The 16,779-nt window shown below is 31.4% G+C and overlaps 1 protein-coding gene across 3 annotated transcripts; it reads right to left on the bottom strand.

Moving 5' to 3' along the window:
• LOC121776090 (F-box/LRR-repeat protein At4g14103-like) lies at positions 1 to 8,624 on the bottom strand. Of its 3 annotated transcripts, none has more exons than XM_042173219.1 (6): positions 5,614 to 8,624; positions 5,000 to 5,118; positions 1,726 to 2,705; positions 1,149 to 1,313; positions 725 to 1,068; positions 1 to 339 (listed from the first exon to the last, which is right to left on the bottom strand). In XM_042173219.1, the coding sequence occupies exons 2-6, from the start codon at positions 5,022 to 5,024 to the stop codon at positions 267 to 269; spliced, it is 1,587 nt and encodes a 528-aa protein (XP_042029153.1). In that variant the 5' UTR covers positions 5,025 to 5,118; positions 5,614 to 8,624; the 3' UTR covers positions 1 to 266. The 3 variants fall into 3 exon arrangements, with proteins under 3 accessions (XP_042029153.1, XP_042029154.1, XP_042029155.1); XM_042173220.1 differs by having other exon boundaries at positions 5,000 to 5,833; positions 7,149 to 8,624; XM_042173221.1 differs by having other exon boundaries at positions 5,000 to 5,799; positions 7,149 to 8,624.
• Between the last annotated feature and the right edge of the window lie 8,155 nt (positions 8,625 to 16,779).

Genomic DNA, 16,779 nt, shown 5'->3' with positions numbered 1-16,779 from the left:
TGAATCGGCAAAGACTTTGATAAAATATAATCATTTATCAAAAATAACAAAATCTGATTGAAAGTTTAATCCTCACACACAAGAGGCCTACGATATAAAATCATCCTTAACCGATCTCTCCAAGATAATATTCTCTTCCTCATCTCTAATATGTTATATAAACTAATCAAAATAGCAAATGAGCAAATAATTCTCTGGAAACAAACTAATCTAAACTGCCCAGATTTGTTCTCCTCATATCTCTTCAACTGTTAAGTTCTTCCTTGTTATCTTCTTGCAACGGAAAAATGATCTCCTGCTCTCCACGCTTGTAAACCTTCCACCTGTGATCTCCGTTGTCTGTATCACAATCACATTTGTTTAAAAATATTCTGGAATTCATCTTTGAATTCTAATTTCTAAAGTTGCACAAAAATGCACATCACAGTCAAATTCAAGGTGCACAAAGCAGAGATTGCATTTCATTTTCACAACAATTTAACAACATATGCAAACAGATTATCAAAGTTGAGAAATACTATAATAGAGCATAGCAATGCATTCATCACAAAGTTTCAACAATCCCAATCAATTCAAAACAAACAAGGACAGATAGATGGCATATCCAAAAGGTAGAAATGGTCTTAGCAAGTTATAAACAATAATGTCATCAGTTCACCTTATTAAGCTACCTAGTTTTTGTTTTAATGATAAGAAAGAGCAAGTAGAGGGAATATCGATTTACCGGCCGTATTCGATAGATTGACCGGCTGTACCCGAACCACATTTCCAAAACGAAAAGTCAAACATCTTGATTGTTCCAGAAGCAGAAGCTAAACCGATGGATATAGAAACTGATTCACATGCTAACTCAGCGTCGTGCAATGTGTAGAACTCCTCCAGATCCAGCATTTCTTCCTCTTGCGTGATGTTTATCTTCTCTAAAGATTTTCCATTCTCAACGAAGAATCTGATAAGCTCTACCAAGTTCTCCAGGCCGCAGGCCGTAAAAATCTCAATTTCGTTCAGCTTGTGTGATATTATAGGGGCGTCGATTTTCCTGGACTCCCAACTGATTATCCCTGGAAGCTGAAGCATCATCAACCGTATTTTAGTTATAAACATACACTCTACATGCTTCAAATAATATGGTATCAAACAATCTATACCTCAGTGAATCGGATACATAGAGTTTCAAGATTACAAGAAAGCTGGAGTAGCTTTATTATACCCTCCATATGGTCCCCCGTGAATTCCATATCAACCTTCAAGCTGCTCAGACTGTCGAGAGGACTGAAGTCGCCAGCATATTTTTTAAATTCAGGAGAGTAGTACTAACAAAGAAGAAAGCACGTGATAATTACATTTACAGATATGAATATCCATCACCAACTCGTACGCAATATATAGTGATACACAACTAAAATATATACCCTTAAAATCTAGCAAATTTAACGTAGTGTTGTGAAGGGAATTATTCCAAATTCGTTCCATAAGAAGTTTTTATGATGGAGACAACACAGTACTAAAAGAATGTTCAATCACTGAAGCTGCACAAAAATACCACTAACATGTCTCTAAGCTGCACAAAAATGGCAATTAACATGTCTTTAAGCTGCACAAAAATACCATTAACATGTCTTTAAAATGTAAATTTATGTCAAACGTATTGCAGAAATTCAAAATTAGAAGGAAACAAATGATAGTAAATATACTAACATAACTATAGTATTTATCTACACATACCAGGACAAAATTTGGCGACACTGATAACTCTTGGACATGACGAATACCTAAAACCATAGCACGTAAGTCCCCTGGTTTATTTTGATATTGGAGCTCAATGGAGGCATTCTTCAAAAATTGCATATCCGAGGATTGACTAAGCTGTAGCACTGGCCCGCTATACCAGAAAGCTACGAGGTTTGGAGTATGAAGTTCCAGCTCACCGTCGAACATGCATGCATAATCCCACCAATCAGGGCCATTGTTTATAAAGTTCAAAGTCCTAAGGTTATTGGCAGAAATTTTGAGATGGTTTCTCATCACAAAACAACAATGTTCCAGAGATAAAGTCTCGAGAACACCACAATCACTGAACACATTCTCAGCTATATCAGAATCATCAAACTGGACCCCAACCAAATTTAGGGTCTTGAGATTTGAAAAGCTTGTCAAGGGTTGCAACTCAACCAGGCTATTCACGCCCTGTATAAATGCGTCAACGTGAGTGGGTACACCACGATCACTTGGACACTGCAGGATTCCATAACCAGTAAAAATATCAAGTTCTTGGACTTCTTTCATAGCACAAAGATATAAAAGCGAATCAAGCTGAATGGTATCACAGACTTCACAGTGGAGCCGCAGTCTACAGATGGGTGATCTGATCACGATAGCGCACTTGACAAATACCCAAAACTTTATCACGCATTCACCGTAACTCAAATTTAGGCAACGCTCCTGGTTCCAGAAATCTCTAAAATCGAAGCTCAAGCATGGTGTTGAATCCCAGAAGTATCTCCATTTTCTTGACAGCAAGCTGGTTTTCACAACTTCATTCATGCTGAGAAACGATAGAATGTGGTCTAGGATTTCAGAGGGCAGACTACTTAGCCTGTCATGAGATTCCTGTTCAATATTTTTTTCATTCTCTGTTTGTATCCATTTTATATTTTTAGTCGAAATCCCCATTTCTTCAAATGCAGCAAATAGTGCACTTATCCCTGCAAACAATAGAGGAGCTTCTTTATTCATCAAAAAGATTTTTGTTTAATACCCACAACAAATTAAAAGACTAAAAATACCCTCAGGCTCCGTCCAATATCATGGAATTGGGCCTGCCGAACTGGAATTGGTACCGCAAAAAATGGATTTTATTGCACATATATTGCACACAATATACACACATTGCACACACTTGCACACACGCACACACACAACACTTGCACACACGCACACTATATATATATAATTTCTTCAAATCCAATTCCATATCAATTACATCCTTTTTACCGAACAAAGGATTTGATATTGAATTATAATTCAATTCCTTCAAATTCAATTCATAGAATTCCAATTCCAATTCCATGTTCCGAATGGACCCTCAGAAAAAATTGATTCCAAAAAAAGTCACTGTGAAAATTTATCATCTAGAGATAAAATCCAGATTGAATACATGTTTTTACTTTGTCATACATCTCAAACAAGAATTTTTCGGACAAGTGTATGTTGTTCACATTTCAATAACTGGATCTCATAATACTGTAGCTATACATTAATACCATACCCCAAAACAAACTCAACATAAATAACCAAATTGCTAAATGCAAGAAATGTTCAACAGATACAGATACAAGCCTGATATGAGCAGAAATAACATAAGCAGATTGACAAAACAAACAGTCAATGTATATAAAGGCTCATGCACTGATTAATACCTAAATGATCTACATTTTATAGAAATTAATTTAAATCAAAATGATCTTAAATTGGAGGCACATGTATTGAAATCCATACAATTATATAATTCAATAAGATAATTATCTTAACAACAAGAAGCTCACTGCAAATGGAAATACGATTTTTGACTTCTCGAAAAAACCTATAGTGGGGAAGAGAGGGGGTTGGGCAGAGAAAGTCACTGTCAGAGATAACATCCAGATTGAATACATGCTTTACTTTCTAATGCATCTCAACCAAGATTTTTTTTGGAGAATTGTATGGTGTTCACATTTCTATAACTGGATCTCATAATACTATCGCTATACATTAATACCATGCCCCAAAACAAACTCAACATAAATAACCAAATCGCCGAATGCATATAAGAAATGTTCAACAGATACAGATCGAAGCCTGATATGAACAGCAATAACCGATGCAGATTGACAAAACAAACAATCAATGAATAATAAAGGCTCGTGCAGTGATGAACATCTGAACAATCAAATGATCTACATTTTATAGAAATTAAATTTAAATCAAAATGATATTAAACAGATACAGATCCAAGCCTGATATGAGCAGTAATAACAGATGCAGATTGACAAAACAAACAGTCAATGAATTATAAAGGCTCATGCATAGATGAACATCTAAACGATCAAAAGATCTACTACAGTTTATAGAAATTAAATTTAAATCAAAATGATCTTAAATTGGAGGCAAATGTATATAAATCCGTACAATTAAATAATTCAACAAGAAATTTATCTTAACAACAAGAAGCTCACTGCAAATGGAAAGACTGTTTTTGACTTCTCGAGAAAACCTATAGCGGCGAGAGGGGGCGAGGCAGAAAATTCAGCCAATTGAGTGCGGCAGTAACAAGGTTTTTCTCCAATAAATATTTATACCTAAAGAAAGAAAATTTTGACAACGCGGAATTTTGACAACATGGATACAGCCCCTCCTCCAAAAAAGTTACTAAAGAAAAATTTGAATACATCAACTAAATAAATGTAAAAGCGAGAGTACATAATAAGGAAGAAAAATCTGACATGGATCATGGTATATTCCACTGAGAGGTATCACATGAATGTGATTTCATTTATGCCAAGTTTCCAACCAATACGCTGTATTTGTTATTCCATTAAAAGCACCATCCCATTTTATTTTATCGGCAATTACTAATCATGTATCTAAACAACGCGAGATGAATATGATTGAGTTAATAACTTACTGCATTAGCAATAACAGGCTATTAACAGCCAATCAGTATGAGACCATAAATAATTCTGATAATGTTTTTCAATGTCACTAAATAATGTGCTTTACTACATTATTATCTGCAAAATAAATAAAGAAGAAAATCCTCTACGTCTAATATCCCTTCTATATTTTGGAACCCAGAGATGTATAATGTTTCCATAGACTCTCAATGGTTACAATTGAATATCTCAGGAGTTTATTCTCGTAAATTATAAATCCAAAAATAATTTAGAAATAGACTATCAAATGTCATTCAAAAACAAAATACTTCTGATGAGCATTTCAAATATATTAAGCAGAATCTTACCAAAACATGAAAGATACAGTCTCATTCAGTGTTGTTAGGGTCGAGGGTCGCACCGGGTCGATAAGGTGAAAATTCGGGTCGCGAGTCGACGAGTCGACTGGGTCGAGAGACCCACTAATCTGCACACAAAATTCAAAAAGAAGATGAAAGTTAGAACAATACCTTGATTAAACAAAGGAAGGAATAGATGAAGGGTGGCTCTGTATATTTGTTTAGGAATGAAGAGGATGAATTTAGGGTTTGAAAAGCTTGATGGTGTTCATGCATATATATAGATAAAAACGTGTGCAGTCAGAATATAAGTGTGAGAGATTTTTGAAAATCAGAATATAAGTGTGAGAGATTTGAAGAAAAAACGTGTGCAGTCAGAATATAAGTGTGAGAGATTTGAGGAAAAAAGGCTGAGATTTGAGAGGAGCACACTGCTGAGATCAGAGAGGAGAAAAACGTGTGCTGCTGTTGAGATTAGTGAAAATCAGAGCAAAAGTGTGAAAGATTTGAGAAAATCAGCAGACTTTTAGGTAAGTTTTTACTTTTATACTTATGTTTATTTTAGTAAAAACAAATCAGCATTAAAAAGGAAAAGATTCAGAGAATAAAGGTCTAGGAATTACCTGTATCTCGACCCGGCGGCGACCCTCTCGACCCAGGCGACCCTCTCGACCCGGGCGACCCGGCGGCGACCCCGTACCTCGATCAACCCACCCATGTTGGGGCGGTGACGGTCTCGACCCGGGCGACCCGAGCGACCCGGGCGCCATTTTGACAACACTGGTCTCATTTTAATTTTAGCACTTGCACTTGCACACCCATGCAAAACAAAGATAGCAAAGTCTATCATACAAATTAAGATATGATTAAAAATATGTAAAAACTTTCACATGTATGAAGTTGATGTCATAATTTATTAACTAAGAGCTAATTGTGTTGTATTCTGCGGCTTCTGCCAAGTAACGTAACTTAGCTTGGTTTTGTAGTTTATGTGTCCTAGTACACCCATCATCTACAGGATAAAAATATAGGGAACGGAGGAAAATACTCCCTCAATTAGTATTTAGTAGCAGTAGAACTAGAAAATGTCTGATAAAGAAAGGATAATCAAGGAAATGTAAACTACAGTTGGAAAACAATAAGAAAAACTATTGGCATAAATTTTTGGATCCTTGAACGGCTAGTTTATCTTTGTACTTGTTTTGCAAATATCTATAAGTAATGCATTGTTACATAAAGGTTGTCTGTAAAATAAAAGTAGGAATCAAGTTAGACTAAAGGAAAAAGACAATGAGACTTGATGGGGACAGGGGCAAGGTACTCAATCTCATCTCGGATTATTATTTACCTGTTTTTACTCAATTCTCTCCAATTGAAAAGAAAAATGATCCCTTTTCTACACTTTTATGCCTCTTTAACTCCATCATATATGAAGTAAATAACATTTAATAAAACTTAGCCACTAACACCAAATTAACAAGAGTCCCCTACATGATAATTATTATTTTCTTTAGAGCCAAAGACTATTAAATTCATATATCCAGAGGACCAAAATGACCAAGTGTAGATGGCAATGATTCACATAGATATGTTGCGCAAATCCTTTTATCTTCTTCCATCATGAACAGGCTAAAGATACAGGTTCAAAAACCTAGGTAAATGTTTTAAACTATCTTGCACATGCAACATTCTAAGCATACTAAGCAAGTTATAGTACTTCTAAATCAAGATCAGTGGACGAATATAGACCTAATTAGAGTGTAATTTGAACCTCATTTCAATGCATCTTTTCTCTTGATATTTCAACACTACATTCTTACACATTTCAACATTACTATTGTTTTAGGCTGTCTGCAATCATCCATAGATTAGAAAACTTCATTACAATTTGTCATCCATAAATAAGTGAAGAACTCATCAGACAAGTCATATCACAATCATTGAATATATGAGTAAAAAACTAAATGTGATTGTTAATCAAAGCTAAATTCCTTTCATATATGATAATACATCTATGGAAAAAATCACCCTCTCAAATGACAAAACTGGAAACAGAATTGACAACTTATTGGTTGTATCCTATATAAAATACCAGGAAAATTATGTATAATAATATGTATTATGTTTACAAGAGAGATGTGAAGCAGTGTCCATGTACCTTAGCAAGAAGAGTGGACATTGGAAAGAGTCACATCATCAAGCCCAATCAACCTTGCAGAACAAGGTAAGCAGTTTTTTGTATCCACCCACGAGGTAAACATAGAAGGCTAGGCTGACCGAGACATTATCCAAAGAGTCTGTGCATTCATCCAATGTAGCAGATAAAGAGCAAGTTTGGAAGAAAAATCATTAGCTTAGCGTTGAAATATAGTCTACAACCCAAATTTTCTCACGAGCATACAGATTCGTGATTGTTAGATTCTTGAGTACTTCCTGTACCATCAATCTACTCAAGGTCCATGACTTGGCAATCTTATAAGTAGACATTCTTGTGCTTAATACAATCACGTAAAAGAAATTTCTCAGCAACCTCGCCTCATATGAGAAATCTCGTCAAGACTACTTTGGGTACTCAAAACTGCTATTACTTGCAATGAGATGTTTTGTAACTACAACGTAACCTTCCAATGTTTCACAAAGGACGCGAGGGATTAACTCATGAGCAGTGTAATCATCATCAAGAAAGCAAAGTTCTAGAACCTTCTTCCCAGCTACAACACGAAGGAGCTCATTCAGCTGCTTCATTATGTGTTATCGGTACATACATTTGATCCTTATAAGTTGAGAGAGCCATCTTTAAAAGTAAAGACCAATTGATAAAATCCCAAAACGTCGAAATCCACTTCACAAACCAATATATGTTGAAAACTAAGTAATGCATCGAAGTCCAAACATACTTCCATCTTTTCGACAGCAAGCTAATCCACACGGCATTTCTACAATCAGCGTCAGAAAGCATGAATCTTGGGTTCTTAATCTGTTGTAAAGCGGAGGCCATTTGCATGAACAAATTCAAGTATCCAAAAAAGCCGTATTTCACGCAGTCTTAACAATCGGCAACTCTCTGCCTATTCGAAAGAAAAAAGAACCCTAAATTCATAACAACACAGAACGCGGTTCTTAATCTGTTGTAAAGCGGAGGCCATTTGCATGAACAAATTCAAGTATCCAAAAAAGCCGTATTTCACGCAGTCTTAACAATCGGCAACTCTCTGCCTATTCGAAAGAAAAAAGAACCCTAAATTCATAACAACACAGAACGCCTGAAACCTAGTTCTGCAGCTCAAATAAAATCCGTTGCGATCTCTTATCAATATAAAGGCATTACAAAAAAATCCATCTTCCCTTTCCTCCACAAGTATGCATAAATTAGAAGCATTACAGAAACCTGATGAAGGCTGAAGCAATGCCCCTTATTCGATTAACAGCAGAAGTGCACGGCCAACACAAAAATTGAGAAAACGGCTGCAGCCTGCAATGGTAGTGAGCCATGAGAAGCTTCATATTTCAGTCAATCGATCCAAATTGTGATCGGAAACTGCAATTTTTGTGATCGGTCACAAAAAAAATGACGCAATTTGATATACTCTGCTAATTAAACTATGGCAAATTGCCTTTTCCGAAATCAGCTGAAAAAGAAGTTTGATGATTTTTAGATCTAATATAGAAATAAGAACATTATATTTGGACTGTTGCGATTGATTAATTAAATTATGGCAAATTGTTGAAAAACAATTACACGTACGTTATCAGATTTGATCATTGGATAATTTACAAATAAATCCAAACATTATTTGTTTTACAGTACTATACAGATTTTTTAAATCTTGAACTAATATATAACCAAATTTTATGCCCTTTTTTACATTATTTGCTTCGGGTTTATTTTTTTACTTCTTTTTGAACATCTTAACCAATGACTCGTTGCAACTGCAGGCTTGAGTATGTCTCTCAAAAAAAATATGACCATACTAAAATCTTAAAATATTTGCTTGCAAATTGGCTTATCGTTTGGCATAATTTTATCACGAGAACATAATTTGATTTCATATTTTCAAATTCATGTATCATGATGATTTTTCATCTAATAATGTTAATTTAATTATTAAAAGTCTTTTTTATTAAATTCGAGTATGGCACGGTTGTTTTTTTTTAAATTATAAATGAATTTTGCTAGTGTATACATATTAATTCTATGAATTTAGCCAATTTATCCACATATTAATCCTTTGGAGTACCTCATTTATATATGTATGTATACATGTAAGGTTGTGATTATATGATAACCAGAGTTCAAAATGCAAACTAATAATTATATCAAGGTCCTTAGATTTTGCAATTCTGTTGTTTAAATAATCTCCATGTGACCCGTTCTTCAATCTCGTTTAATGAATAAGGATATTTTAGTTATTTTCACATAAAATTATTTGGGCCATTCCTTATTGTTCATATATCACAACACCAAAATGGAGTAAATCTTGTGTCACATCGAATAAAGGTAAACTTAGTCTTATATTCCACCCATTTTGTGCATGCTGAGATTCCTTGTGTTCCACATAAGGGATTTTCATAAGTAATTGTGCAAGTCTTTGCTTCAGCACGCAATACTAATCCTCTTTTATCTACAAAAATAAAAGATTGATAGTATTAAACTAAATTTGTCGAACAAACATTACATTGATATTTATATTGTACTATGAAATTCGAACCTAGATTGAGAAATCATAAAATAACCAAGAAAAGAATTTTGGAAGAAATATATTGCATCATGTTTTATGTGATAGATGTCTATAGATGGTTACTATTGTTTGTAAATAATGTGATGTCAATTTGTGTTTATATAGGGCCTAGGCATTTATTTTTAATGCTCATTCTTTTAGTTTCTTAAACTCATGAGATCAATGTAATCATAAAAGGCGAGTTTTGTGTTATATTGGGTCTAGGTATTAATTATATTATTATGTATACCGTGTTCATAATTTAGGTAGAAAATCTATACATACCTTATTTTTGCTATATATTAAAACATAATACAGAGTATTCAGCTAATATTTTGGGAAATACTATGTACTTATTAAATCTATTAATTTATCTATCCATATATAAGAGGTGAGTATTGAGCCATTAATGTATCCATTTTATAAATAAATTTAGATTACTGTCGGTTACAAATCTTTTGATTTTAAATATTTTTGGGTTATAAAACATTCATGTAGAAGTTTTCGAAACAGAATAAGGAATTTTGAAACTACTATAGATATTTTTATTGGATATTGGCATCTAATCTATACATATATAAAAGTTGAGTTTTTGGACGTTTTGAATAGCTATTTTATGTAAAGGATGTAAATGCAATTAAGAAAAATTATTAAATGATATATAAAAGTTGAGTTTTGGGACGTTTTGAATAGCTATTTTATGTAAAGGATGTAAATGCAATTAAGAAAAATTATTAAATGGCCTTTCATTTTTAACCCATTTAATTTTCGTAACTGTCACTATTTTTAGGCATTTCTTAAAATTATTTTGGCTAAACAATATGGTGCGGGAGATTAAAATCATTAGACACCCTTGTATCACTAAAACATATTAATTACCATTACCAATTCATTATTGAGATTAAATAATTAGTGCAATTTACCACCACTACCACCCAATTAACTTTTTTGAATCATGTGTATGAATTAAAGTTATACAATTATTAATTTATAATGTGGCAGTTATAATGAGCATGAATTAACTTTATTCTATTCACAATATTTATTCTTAATATATAGTCGTAATTTGAAACGTAAAAAATTAAAATTAATGAGTATGAATTAACTTTATTCTATTCACAATATTTATTCTTAATATATAGTCATTATTGAGATTAAATAATTAGTGCAATTTACCACCCAATTAATTTGTTTGAATCATGTGTATGTATTAAAGTTATGCAATTAATTTATAATGTGGCATTTATAAACGACCACTTTGACAAAAAAAATTATCGATTCAAATGATTTATATGTATAGATGCAGAATGAATGTAATTAAGTTTTGGCATTATTTTGAAATATTTATAAGTTCTGTCCTCATTCTGAAATATTTATAAGATGAAACTAATTTAAATATTTACACTAATCATTTGTAATTAAAACCGTAACATTTACTACCAATTATGCATAAAGTTTTGCAGCAATAATAATATGACAGTTACTATTCTTTAATACAATTAATGATGTATACATATGCAGATTAATGTTATATTTCAATAGATTTAATGAAGGATTACAACATTTGTAAGTTATGTGCACGTTTTCTTCATTATAATTTCATATAGCACCAACAAAGCATCAAATAAATTGATTCAGACTATATCAATTGAATACAAGGTTATATTCACTCTAATTAGTAACGTACAAATTTATATGCATAGAAACCGTTATTGATTAATTATACTTAGAGAAGTTAAAATGTCTTTAAATATTATCGGCAAATGAAAGGTTTAAGAATAAGTATTTAATTCTTTTTGTTGGACTATAAATATATGACACATGGTAGCGATTATTTCACTCACTCACTCACTATCTTATTCTCTATCTCTATTGCACTGGTCACTTTTCTTACAAACTTTATTCGGCGGTTTCATCTTCCGATGAAACTTTATCCTACGTTTTCTATAAGCGTGATTGAATAGTTTTGATTTAACCCTCACTGTTTATGTAATTGCAGGAACTATAACACACTTCGGCAGTTATGGTGTTGAAGGCAATTGTTTATGTAAGTATAAGATTTGTAGTTTATTTTTTAGAATTGATATTAGCTTTCATTTCAACTATAAATATACAAATTAAAATAATGTGTCTTTTGAGATAATGAAATTTGATGTTGAATCGTCAATTTGTCGATGGTGAGGAAGAAATGGGCTGAGGCATAGGTTGCGGCAGCCGTAGATTGTAGAAGAAATGGGCTGAGGCATAGGTTGCGACAACCGTAGATTGTAGAAGAAATGAACGAATGAGTGAAGAAGAAGATTGACAATGTCTTTATACATGGTCACAATTTCTTTTATTTATTTAATTTGTAACTATTTTAGGTTTGTGCTTAGGGTTATAAGTTTCGGCTTGGTCTTGGATATAATTTTCATGCACAATTATTGAAGCAATATATTTTTTTTATCAAAACATTAGAGAGGATGTGTGACTGTTTGAAAATTTAAATTGATATTTATATGGTTGATGGTACTTGTGATTCTTTCATATTAATATTAATGATTATTGTTGTGTAGTAGTATTAATTTTTTTATTTTTATCTGAGTGTTTAGGTTGTCCATTAATACTAATATAGAACTGTGATTGTTATTGTGTTAAGAGATAAGAAAGTGGTTATTAGAAGCTTTGATTAATTTTACAAATAATGCAACTTTATATACTTAAATATGTGTATAGGTTTGGTAGATTTTTAAAGTTGTTTAATTTTATGTTTTGGATTATATATTTAAATTGTATTTACATATTTATTATTTTTAAATTTTATTCAATTTTAAGTAATTAGTTCAAATTATAAAATTATTATTTTTGTTTGGGATTATAATGTGTCATTATAAATATTTAAATGAAATTATAATGTGTAAGGTTTTTATTGTTGTTATAATAAATTAATAAGTTTCGGCTTAGGGTTATAAGTTTCGGCTTGGTCTTGGATATAATTTTCATGCACAATTATTGAAGCAATATATCTTTTTTTACCAAAACATTAGAGAGGATGTGTGACTGTTTGAAAATTTAAATTGATATTTATATGGTTGATGGTACTTGTAATTCTTTCATATTAATATTAATGATTATTGTTGTGTAGTAGTATTAATTTTTTTATTTTTATCTGAGTGTTTAGGTTGTCCATTAATACTAATATAGAACTGTGATTGTTATTGTGTTAAGAGATAAGAAAGTGGTTATTAGAAGCTTTGATTAATTTTACAAATAATGCAACTTTATATACTTAAATATGTGTATAGGTTTGGTAGATTTTTAAAGTTGTTTAATTTTATGTTTTGGATTATATATTTAAATTGTATTTACATATCTATTATTTTTAAATTTTATTCAATTTTAAGTAATTAGTCCAAATTATAAATTTATTATTTTTGTTTGGGATTATAATGTGTCATTATAAATATTTAAATGAAATTACAATGTGTAAGGTTTTTATTGTTGTTATAATAAATTAATAATTTACGGGAGTGGAAGTGGACAAGTTATAGACAATGTTAAGAGTTTCAAGAGACATAACAGTTATGATCAATTATTTTATTAAGCAAATAATTTGTTGATCCAAAACTAATTACAGTAATAAAACGTATGCCAACAAAAATGCCATTGTGGAGTATAAGGAGATTGTGGGGTATTTAGGAAATGCCATTTTAAATTTAAATATTATAATTTAGATCAAACTGATTATGTTAATTAATTTACACTACATCATCTTATCCGGCAATTTGTATAGACTATAAATATAAATATTGTCAATGCCCCTGTTACTAGAATATTTAATCTATTAAATTACGAAATGTATGATACGTACTAGAAAAACCAGTTTAAATTATACAGGAAAAGAAACGGTTGCATTTATAGAAGGAATGAAATGAGCGTTTTTGGCCTTTGACTTTCTATCTCTTCTGACCTCTATCACTATAATTTAATGATTTATGATGTTTTAATTTTATGACTTTTCACATCTTTATTTTATCTATATAAAAAGAATAGAATTGTAGGCCGATTACATACCAAACCTTTCTCCTCTCTTTCTTATGCCCTATACATTTTAAGAGCACTGTATTACTCAAGCTCTATCAAGTTCGTTAGTGCTTAAAAGTTTTGAGATGCTTTTACACACTCGGAGGAAGTCGTCTACGTGAACAACGCGTTTATCCGAGAGCATTAGTCGTTACACGAGTATCATGGAAAGATGGTTTTCCACAACTAGACTTATAGTTTGAATTTTTGGTATTTTTATTTTATAGATTATTTTGATGATATATATTCGAGGTCTCGTCACAAAATTGTTGCTAATGGTTATGGAAAGGTCAAATAAAGGTATTTCCTATTAATTATTGTTTTAGTGTTTAGACCAATAGTAATAATAATTGGTTTCTTGATTTGTTCATTTACTAATTGGTTTCTTGATTGTTCATTATTTTTTGTCATCGGTAATTCGTCCATCACTCTATTCAATTTTATATTTTGGTTAGCATGTTATCAAGTATCATATTATTTTTGTTGTTGACGATGATGTTGATCTTTAGGTATGTTTTAATATATATTTATGGATTATTTTGATTACATATATTCAGAATTTATCACATAATCGTGGTTAATGATAAAATGAAGTTACTTATTGATTATTTTTTGCTATTTAGACCAATAGTAGTAATAATTGGTCTTATAAACAAAATCTCCAAATAGATTTACAAGTTTAATGAAATAAAGATTCAATTTTTCCCCTACTTTAATTACAATCTATCATTATAAACATGCATACAAAATTCTCAAGAATATTAACAAGGCAGGATCTTCCTTTGATTTGAATAAATTTTTAAAATACTAAAAATAATATTTTTTTAATGTGAATACTAAAATTTAACATATATCAAAATCATATTTTGAGTTTAAATGTCCCACCATTGTTATAATTGAATTCACTAATTTAATCCAATTTGTTGTGAAATATAAAAAATCAAAAATATTCTATACAATATTTATATTAAACATAATTTTCTTTATTAATAAATTTATTGAATGAGTTTAAACAAATGATATTTTAACTTGGTTTTGCACATGTCAATCATGCCCCATTGCATATATATGTCAATAATTTTTTGTTTTCTTTCATTAAACAATAAAGTATATATCGAATACATATCTAAAACCCAAAAATAGAATAAGTGATCAACAAAGTAAAACTGAACTGGGGCGGAGGAGAATTTTATTAATATTTTGCTCATTTGTTGGTCATGATGAATATATTTTAAAGTTAAGGGTTTAGGATTTAGGTTTCAAAGTTTGGGTTTTTAGTGTATAGGGTCACTATATTGCAATGAAATGAATCTCGACTAGGAAGTGTCTCACCAGTGCAATATTAAATTATTGCAAAGTAAACTTGCTCCTGCAGTTATAACTCAACAGTTAATTCGTATTTTCACATAATTAAAATGCTTTTTAATTTTAAGTCTGATATTTAAATGTCAAGACTGTTTATTAAAATGTCGAATATTTTTTTGTTTATACATAATAAAATAAATACGGAGAAATTAAATGACCCGTGTATCGCACGGGCGTGATACTAGTATAACTTTTAAAAGTTGGGTTTTCCCACGAACTTTGAAATTGACAAATAATATCACGAACTTTACCTCGAGTTTGTTATTTCCCACCAATGAAAAAATTCCAGAAAATAATATCATGATACGATTTTTTTTTCGTAATTTCTCGACAACAACTTCAAGAGTTTCAAGTTTTTCAATCTTTGAGAATAGTTTTTCTTGAAGTACACCCTCCAAATTTGTTCTTCAATCTATATATATAGCCATAATTTTTTCATTGGTGAGAAATAACAAACTCATGGTAAAGTTCGTGATATTATTTGCCAATTTCAAAGTTTGTGAGAAAAATTCAACTTTTTAAAAGTTTCATGATATTTGGAACCAATATCCCTATTTTTATAAATGTCTATAAATTGAGAGATTTTGAAAAAAGGATTAAATTCGCGTGTCTTTTGAAATTTGGGATTAAATTCGCTAATCTTTTAGAAGATCGGATCATGACATGTGAATATTTCGGAAAAGAGAAATTTTCAACTTTTTTCTAGTTTATCATCTTTATTCTTATTATTTCTCTCCGATATTTATAAAATGATCAAATTATCTCCTAATATTTTCACCACAATTTTAATACTTTTCCTCCGATGCTATTTTCACTTAATTCTGCAAATCACCGCGGCCCTCATCCCCTTCCCTTCGCCGCCCACCGCCGCCCTCATCCTCATCCCCTTCCTTCGCCGCCGCCACCCTCCTCCTCCCCTGAACCCATATTAAAATTGGCAAATTAATGAATAATTATAGAGAATAATGAAGATTACTCATTCTTTCTTATACCAAACGACACTGACCAAAACTTTGATTTAATTTCATTCAACACCAGAATTCACTCATGAAATCAATCTCAGTTCATTCTATCAACACAACACCAGAATGGAAGCAACAATCAGCCAGAGAAGGCTGACAAGAATCCCCAATCAAGATCCATCTCTTCCCTGAAAATCAATCATCGCTCTGTTCCATCGCTGCAATTCCAGATCCAATTCCACCGCTGCAATTCCTGTTCTCGAAGTATCTCACACGGACGGATGTCACAGAGTATCGGTGGTAATTTGCAGAGTTATAATTGGAATAAAAATGTTGGTTAAAATATTATGGGTAATTTGGTCAATTTGTAAATATTGTGAAATAAGTAATAAGGAAAAAAAAAGAATATTAATGAAAATTCGAAAATCCCATATTCCGAAAAGTTTGCATGTCACGGTCCTATAGAAAGGTCGGCAAATTTAATCCTAAATTTCAAACGCAAGTTAAATCTCTTTTTCCAAAATCTCTAAAATTTGGAACCATCTTACAGTTACAAATCTTCTAATTAATCACCAATTATAGTGTGAGAAAATAATTACATTACAAACTCATACGTATAATAAAAGGTGCTCCATGAATTATTGGTCTGTAATATAATGAAATTTTCTTAATTTTACCAATA

The sequence above is a fragment of the Salvia splendens genome, chromosome 18, assembly GCF_004379255.2.
Source record: "Salvia splendens isolate huo1 chromosome 18, SspV2, whole genome shotgun sequence".
Classification (NCBI taxonomy): Eukaryota; Viridiplantae; Streptophyta; class Magnoliopsida; order Lamiales; family Lamiaceae; genus Salvia; species Salvia splendens.
This window is presented reverse-complemented; position numbering and strand designations above follow the sequence as displayed.